General features: G+C 40.3%; 1 protein-coding gene across 1 annotated transcript in view; it reads left to right on the forward strand.

Annotated features, from left to right (window-relative positions):
• cntnap2a (contactin associated protein 2a) overlaps positions 1-8,921 on the forward strand; it is a 384,903-nt gene that overhangs the window by 237,437 nt on the left and 138,545 nt on the right. Inside the window, exons 12-14 of the mRNA XM_013915179.1 lie at positions 3,013-3,132; positions 3,960-4,075; positions 7,579-7,663. Of these exons, the coding sequence (XP_013770633.1) occupies positions 3,013-3,132; positions 3,960-4,075; positions 7,579-7,663 (321 nt within the window). The remainder of the gene's footprint in view (positions 1-3,012; positions 3,133-3,959; positions 4,076-7,578; positions 7,664-8,921) is intronic.

The following is an 8,921-nucleotide window of genomic DNA, read 5'->3' on the forward strand; positions in this document are numbered from 1 at the left end:
GTGTGTGTGTGTGTGTGTGTGTGTGTGTGTGTGTGTGTGTGTGTGTGTGTGTGTGTGCGTGCGTGTGTGTGTTTGATTTAGCCTTCCTCCATTCGAATTTGAGTGATTAAGCTGTTTGTTGGGTTTTTTTCAGCTCAAAGCCACAATTCTCATTAGAGGGACAGATGAACTTTTGAAGTATTCATGGGAATCAGGCTCTTCTGACGACACTGTGTGTTTTGTTCCGACAGAGAAAAAGGAATACGACCCAAAAAGCCCCACAACACAAAGAGAACAGAGTCGGAGAGAGCAAAGCGGGATTTTTTTTTAAAATGCTTAACAATTTGAGAATGCCATCCCTCCTCCCATAAGCCTCAAAGACTGTTCTCTTTTAAGAGAAGGCAGATAAGTAAAGTTCTGGAAATAAATCTAAAAGAGCAGATTTAATATAATGGAAGTGTGAGAAAGCCAGAGGAATAAAGTGAGTGAAAAAGACATTTTTCAAATTTAGGCACTGCGGAGTTGGTCTAAGTAGGTAATAATGAATAGATCATAAAAAATACAGAAACAGATGAAGCAAGATGCACATCGAGAAATGTCTTTGTACGACTGCATCTCTCTATATGTGTGAATCTGTGTCCAAAATTGCATCCCTATTTACTATATAGTTACTGTATCACATACACTTCTGAGTTTCTGGGGCTATATGGAAACGCTATGCAACCACATAGTGCTCTGCGATGCATTGTGCTGCATATGTGCCAAAATAACAGCTGCTGGTGATGATACATGAAAGAAACAAATGAGTAAACAAGGTGCTGACTTCACGCATGCCCTCTGAAAAAATTTGTCAAGGATTAGTTAGGAGTAATAAGAGACAGCCTAAGGCAGTAGTAACCTAGAAATGAAGGTCTCTGCTTTCCGGCTATAAAGGTGTGAGGCAAATCTGGAGACCTGCCAGTAAAGTGTGGGGAGAGAGAGTGAATGAGCAACTCTTTTCACTTCCTTAAAGAGCCGCTTCTTTGTCACGGACCTCTAAATAGTTTCTCTGGTGGAGCTTGTCGGTGGCAAAGTTGATGAAATGGAATGGACAGGCATTTATATAGTGCTTTTTCAGTCTTACTGACCACTCAAAGTGCTTTAGAGTAACAACCACATTTAAGCATGCATTCATACAGTGCTTTATTCTACATTTAAGCACCTTATTAACCCAACATGCACAAAGAAGCTGAGGTACCTTCAGACAGCACACATGGGTACAGGGCAAACCTTATGACCACCAGAATTACACTTCTCAACCTCTGGACTACGATGGCAGCATAAATAAAGAGTGAAACAAAACAATGGTGTAATTTGACGCCATGAAATGATTTAAAACATGTCACCAATTAAAGACCCAGGAGTGTGCAGTAGTGTCCCATCCTTTAGTGATTAGATATAATAGTCAATTAATGGAAGAATAAATATGTTTTAACCATGTTCTGAGATAAAAACAATAACTGAATGGTTAATAACTAAAAAAAAAGAGTATACAGTTTTGAAAACTGCATTTTAGTTCATGCCAATTAAATACTTTGACTTTATTTTTTTGTCATTAAAAAATAAGCACAGGGGTTACCAGCATTTACAGCTTTTATGTTGATACTGCCATAAGCTCCTTTCCAAATCCTGCTAGTATTCCACTCTGATGGTAAATATTTGCAGACATAATTTTTGTATTGACTTACTAAATATTCTAATTAAGTTCCCTCTGGAGAAATTTCTCTGAATTTCTCTGTTCCACATTGAATCTTTCTGTTGTGGTACATAACACTGAAGAAGTCCTAGGAGAAATGCTGGCTATTAAACTACCATTGTATTACAGCCTTTGCCAATGGCTTTGAGCCAGAACAGAAACATCAACCTCAACACTTCTCTTGATCCTTTGAGATTCCTCAGTACAGTTACATCCTCCCAACACTGGTTGTGGTTAACAAAAAGAGTCTCCTCTAATCAGAAAACCACCCTGCAAAACTGAGATCAATGAAGTAGTCGGAGAACATATAGAAAAGAAAAGGCTGAAAAATAAAGAAACTGCAGACAGAAATAAGGAGTTGATAGCAGGCAAACTAACAAAGAACTATGAACATATTGCAGGCTCTTTTTCTTTTTAAACTCATTGTTAAGCCTGTGAGGAGTCACACTTCAATCAAGAAAGTTTCACTTCAAGTCACGCTCGCAATTCGCTTTGAAGTGTAATTCTTCCTGCTGTCCGCGTCCCTGTCTGTCTGTGTGTACGTCAACACAAACACAACATCAATATGTTGTCAGCTAGATTGCTCGAGTGTTAGAGAGAAAACGCCGCTCCTTGACAGGCACTGAATAGAGACAATGTGGTGAGCGAGGCAACCATATGAAATTGCCTTTTGGACGAAGGGGAAAATAAAAATAGGGGGGGGGAAAAAGAAAGCAGCTTTGGAAACTGAGTTGCTATTTTAGGTCCATCGTGGATTTGGAAGCTTTAGTTGCTAAATTAGATAACAAAACAGAAATGTTACTCTAGCATTTGTCTATAGTATATTTTTGAGTGGCTTACTGTAGCCTCTTCTCTCGCACCAGCCTCAGGGCAAAAAGAAAAATCCAAATGCCAATCTATGAACGCTTTTCTGTTTACGGGGAATCAACTGCTGATTTTGCTGGAAAGCCAGGCCTTAACACTGCCACCACCCACGGCCATTTTTTATTTTTATTTTTTATTTTTTTTGCCTCATTGGTTAAGATTTATAAATAGGAAAAAAGTGTTTCCTCATCTGTCATCCATTCAACAGTTGTGCTCCTTTAAATATGGATGTTCCCCAGTGTCAGTGTATATCTCAACATGACGTGGTGTCACACTGAGTAGGTGTCAAACACAGACTTGTATTGTAAGCCTAATTTTGGGGAGGGGATGTATAGTGCGCTTGTTTTTTTTTTTTTGTGTTTTTCCTTTAATACCCATCCTCCTTCAACTGCTCATGTTTGCTCTCATTTTTCTTCACCCTTGCTCTGCTCCAGCGATCTATGAGCCTTCGTGTGAGGCCTACAAGCATTTGGGCAAGTCCTCCGATGCCTACTGGATCGACCCCGATGGCAGCGGACCTCTTGGCCCCTTCAAAGTTAACTGCAACATGACAGGTGTGTGTCTCCAGTGTGTGTTTGCGTGTGTGCCTTCCATACTGTCTAGCCCCAGTGACCTGTGAAAGGAAATAAACTCTGCAGCCTTAACCTGTTATATCTGTGGTTTCCATGGCAACATGTTCACAGTAACTGACATTTACTTCTGAAGCAGCAGCAAACACAGATACTGAGATGCACATGCACATCAAAACACACGCCACAAACATATACGCAACGAAGCTGTTATGCAACTCTAGGAGTGCTCTAAGGGTCTGTGTGACACTTCTTCTGTCACACACACCTGCACACTTCCATGAACACACACACACACACACAGTGGAATAAGTAGATAGTCTGGAACAGCAGAGCATGGAGGCAGAGCAAAGGCGAGACTTTTAATGAAATGTCACTGCACTCCACTGGCTGGCCCCTTAGTCACGCTGAATAGCGCACTCACACACACCTCTGAAATGTTAAGAGTTTCACGCTCTCTCTCTCTCTCTCTCTCTCTCTCCCGCACACACACACCTCAGAAACCTGAACCACACACACACACATTCCCTGACTGACAGTGTGAATGAACAAGGAGCTGTGTGAGTGACTGGTTCGTACTATAACAGGACAGAAGTGTCTATTAAATCCCGGAGTCTCATAGCTGTAACTTAGATTACACGGAAAGAACTTCACTGCCATGACAGCTAAACTGCACAACTCATGTGTTGCTATGTCTGCATGTGCGAATCGATTGCATGTGTAAAATTAAACGAACGATCAAATACGTTTCCTAGGTTTAAATTGCGCTATGGCTTGTTTTCATTTTGAATGTGTTTTGTCTATTTTCATAGAGGACAAAGTATGGACCACAGTGATGAACAACCTGCCTCCCAAAACCATAGTCACAGGCTCCAGCAGAAACAGACGGACCGTGTTACAGGTCAACTACAGTGCCTCAATGGACCAGGTAATGCACTTGAACACGTTAAGCATAGAAAGTGTTTTGTCTGCAAATAAGGCAAAAGTAGTATTATACTTAGGTTTAGAAGCCAAAAAATCTTTTTTTTTTTAAATGAAAAGGAATATATTATGAGATGGAAAAAAGGGTTTGGATTTGTTTGAATTGTAGCCCTCAGGCTCTGGGCTTCTCCCTTAGTACATATTATGAACGATGAGAACCGTGAGGATTTTTTACTGACTACTGCTAACATCTGTTTTGTTTTAGATGATTTTATCCCACCCTTTAAAAGCAAGCCTAATATGGTGCACGGCACACGTTACTCTGCTGTTGCTGACAGGACCATAGGGTTTCATTTTTGGGCTGTTTTCTCTGAGACCTCTGCTTGTGAGAAAGCAGCTGCATTTTCTTCTGTGATAGCAGTCTTCTTATTGTTTGCTGAAAAAAAAGCCCTTTATTTTTCCGACTACGCCTAAGTCACATGGACTTGAATTGGCATTAGCATTATGCATGCAGTGCGTGAATTAAAAAGTAGTGAAGCAGTTATAAAGCCACGTCTCTTTTCCCATGGCACAATACTGTATTTATTAAATTAATATGTGCAGAATAGTTCAATCATTACAACTAATCATTTATCATTTTTTTCTTGGCAAATACTAAATGTGCTTGTGGAGCTGTGCCTCGAGTTGTATGCAAATTGAAGTTTTCCCAGAGCTAATGTGTTCCCCAGCCTCTGTAATTTCTGGTTAAGTAAACATACAGGCAGCATGAATTTGGGATAGCTTGAGTTTTTACATATCAGTAGATACAGTGATTAGTGCAAGATAATTGAAAACTAAAAGGACACTTCATTGGTTATACTATCCCAGTGTCACATTCGACCCCCATTTTCCTTAAAAACTGTCTTAATTTCTTCATGTCTTAGATTTAACAAGTTGCTGGAAACATTCTCCCGAGATTTTGGTCCATGTCGACATGATAGCATCACAAAGCTGCTGCATTTTGGCTGCACATCCATGATGTGAATTTCCCTTTCAATCACACCCCAAAGGTGCTCTATTGTACTGAGATCTGTGAAGGCCATTAGAGCACAGTGAACCAGACACCAGATTGAGATGATTTGAGCTATGTAACATAGTGTGTTTTACTGTTAGAAGCAGCCATTAGAAGACAGGCATAGGCATGGTCAGCAACAATACTCAGATAGGCACTTAGACACTGCAGCACTTAGGCAACCATACGTACTTAAGACCCCAAAACTAGACAAGAAAACATGCATCATCATACCACTACTAGCCTAACTGCAAGGCAGTTGCTTTTATGTCGTTCATTCTGGCACTACCGTCAAAATTTCTGTCACAGCAGAAATTGAGAATCATCACAGCAGGCAATGTTTTCCCAGCTTTCTTTTGTTCAACTCCTGAGTAGAGATGGCACGATACCACTTTTTTATGTCCGATACCGATATCATAAATTTGGATATCTGCCGATACCGATATGAATCCGATATAGTGTGTTTTTTAATCAATAAAACTGTTTTTTTAATATCTTGCTGCTTTTTGTATAAGTTCAAACTCAAGTTAAAAAAAACAAACGCTAAAGCTATTCTATGCAAAAAATACAATGCACCGAAAATATTTCATAGTTCAGCAATATCAGTCTCTCTGATCAATCTAGTAAACTTAACCTACACCATCCTCCCTATTCTGGTATTTTAAAGAGTAAGCAACCAAACTAATAGGGTTGTAAAATAGGGAACCACCTCATGATGCTTAACTTTAATTTGATGCAGTGTGAAAAAAAATGCACAGAAATCAATTATTTTTCAAGAATAATTAAATAGATTCAACATCTTTCTTCAACAGAACTGCAGACTGCACAGATGGTACCTTCCCAAAGGAAAAAGTACTATAGCTTTACTAGGGTATATTAGACTTAATAATTACTATGTACAGTAATGGACTTCTATACATTTTACATCAGATTAAAACTATGGGTGTAAGATTCGGATAATTATTTATTAAAAGCTAGACATTTTAAATGAGAATAAGAAAGAAAAGTATGTCTTTGTGCCCCCTTTTCCCTGTTCATGCCCTACCTGCCCCCCTGGCTAAACTTTGCTAGATCCACCCCAGTTACCAGCGTCAGCTACGTAGAAAAAGATCCTGGTGTACAAAGTAATATTAAAGAAATTGTAACAACAGCTTAGTATGGGACCGATACCGATACGTAATATCGGATCGTCCATCTCTACTCCTGAGCCCATGAGAATTGTAGCCTCAGTTTCCAGTTCCTGTCTTGACAGCAGTGATACACAGTGTGGTCACTTCAAAGATGACCTCTGCCAACAACAAGGCGGCAGGCCATCTTGATCATGTCATACCTAAATGCACTGAGATGCTGCCATGTGACTGGCTGATTAGATGTTTGCATTAGCCAGCAGTTGAACAGATCCACCTAATGACATGAAATGAAATTTCTGCATGGTGTTTGTAATGATCTCACACACACAGGATGGTCTTTCACTACAGTAACATTTCAAGCATTTCTTAGCTCAGAGTATTATTTATATTTTTTCAAAGCTGCTCCCAACTTGTTACTTTTCGACAGTCAAAAGACTGGGTTAGTATCATATCAATGTGCCAGGTTAATACTGTGAAGGGTCATACTTTAAATGAAGCCAAATTGTCTTCTAAAACTTTTTTGGTTCCTAAACAAACCGAAGCAAAAATTGAAAGTGAAAACAAAGTCACACAAACACACTGAGCCCCAAAATGGGAGACAAACCACGGTCTTCTGACTGACAGAGCTGTAACTTCCAACCTCCAAATGCGGATTTTGTTCCTCTTTAAGAGGATTGTTATCGCTCGGCCTCTGCTGTTCCTGCAGCTGGTGCTTCAAAGCACTGACAGCAGAGGTCCTGGGTTTAGAACACAGTGAGCATTTATGCTGCAGCACAGTTTTTCTTCTGTTTTGACAAAGTTACTAACTTTATGATCGCAGTATAAGCCAGAGCTTCAGCACTTCACGTATTCAGCCAGTCTTTCAAACATACTGCGATATACTAACATAAAAAGTGTCCATCGTCATCCCCTCATCACCTGCCTGCTGTGCTTCACCCACACACAGTTCAGACTACCTAAATCTCTTCTCACACTCAAGAGTCAATATCTTAATCTTTCTGGTGAGTGATTACAGATTGCAGTTGTCACTCACAGTCAAAAGAAAACTGTGTGTGTGAAGTTTAAAGGAACCCCAATGGGAAGAGACTGCAGGATGACTATGACATTACATGGTTTGAGAAGCATATCCATCAAATTACGTTATTTCATAATTTGTAGTGGCCGCTTATTCCATTTTCAGCTTCTCGGAGTCACAGAAGGCAAACATTAAAACAACTTTAGAGTGTGCTTTCTTTCGTTTCACAGCTCAGTAATTTGTTCTTACATAAAACGGGCCTGTCTGGTCGAAGAAGATAAAATGAAAATACATATCCCTGCTTGTGTTTTCAGGTGACAGCCATCACCACCAGTGCAGAATACTGTGAGCAGCAAATCGCCTACAGCTGTCGCATGTCCAGACTCCTCAACACTCCAGGTAAAGGCTGAGGATGGCATCTTTATTCACCGCTGACTCAAACATGGGTAGACAGTGCTGACACAGATAGGAGGTTTGGTTTTCACCACATAGTCAACCTTTGATGGAAAATTCATAACATATAAAAACACAGTCTTCCCATCTGCTTCTGTCTGAGGATTCTGCGTATGGGAGACTGAAGATTGTTCTATTAGGGCTCTTTATGAGTGTCAAAATCATGGGGGATTTAAGGACATGGCCTTTGCTAGATCTGATTATAGACCTGTTACAGATTTTCTACTAACATCACCAAAACAGAAATTACAAATATATTTTAAAAAATGGTTTACCACCCCACAGGCTGAATACCAGACATTTGCAGTATTTATGCCAAGGAGCTTTAAAGCTTTTCTGGTGACTGGTTGCTGTCCAGCACCATGGCAAGATACCCTTCATTGGCTTTCCCCATGTGTATGTTTGAACCGTTGCCTGCATCCTTGTTTTTAGCCACCAACAGAACTACACACGATACAACTGAAGCAGACCTCTGAAAATGAGTTGTGTTCTGGCTTTGCTCATTCTGACTAGATTAACTTGGATTACACACGTTTGCATTCGATTTGTTTGGACTGAGTCAGTTTGGCTGTGGTTTGCCTGAGCAAAGCCTGGTAGGGTTTTGTGTCAGTTTGGTTTATATTAGTTAGGCTGGCGGTTGTTTAAGGTTTGTCGTGGATTAGATACATTTGATTTGTGTTATGGTTCGGTTTAGCCGTGTGTGAATGGCTTAAACAGCTAAAACGCCTCTACGCAACAAGAGGAGGGCTCACAGCTGTGCAGCTGTCTCTGGTGGTGACAGAGGCATGTTTGTGTTTAGTCTAATATCTCACTGGGTTTGTGTGTTTGTCTGTGTATGTGTGTGTGCGTGTGTGTGTGTGTGTGTGTGTGTGCATCCTCATGCATGTGTGTGGGTGTGCATGGTATTGTTCACAGAGTATTTGTTTTTGTTTTAATTTTTTTACTACAAGAATTACAAGCTTGCTGTCGGAACAGCTTTCTATTTAGAATTTCCCTCTGTTTCCTAACACACACTCGTGCATACGCACGCACACACACACACACACACACACACACACACACACACACACACACACACACACACACACACACACACACACACACACATATATATTTGTGCACCGTGACACACCTTAGGGAATAGCTTCATAAAGACAGACACTCCTAGCAATTAAAGTGAGACAAGACAGAAAGAGACTGAGAT

Source organism: Pundamilia nyererei, unplaced genomic scaffold (assembly GCF_000239375.1).
Source record: "Pundamilia nyererei isolate P.nyererei 1_Seehausen unplaced genomic scaffold, PunNye1.0 scaffold00007, whole genome shotgun sequence".
Classification (NCBI taxonomy): Eukaryota; Metazoa; Chordata; class Actinopteri; order Cichliformes; family Cichlidae; genus Pundamilia; species Pundamilia nyererei.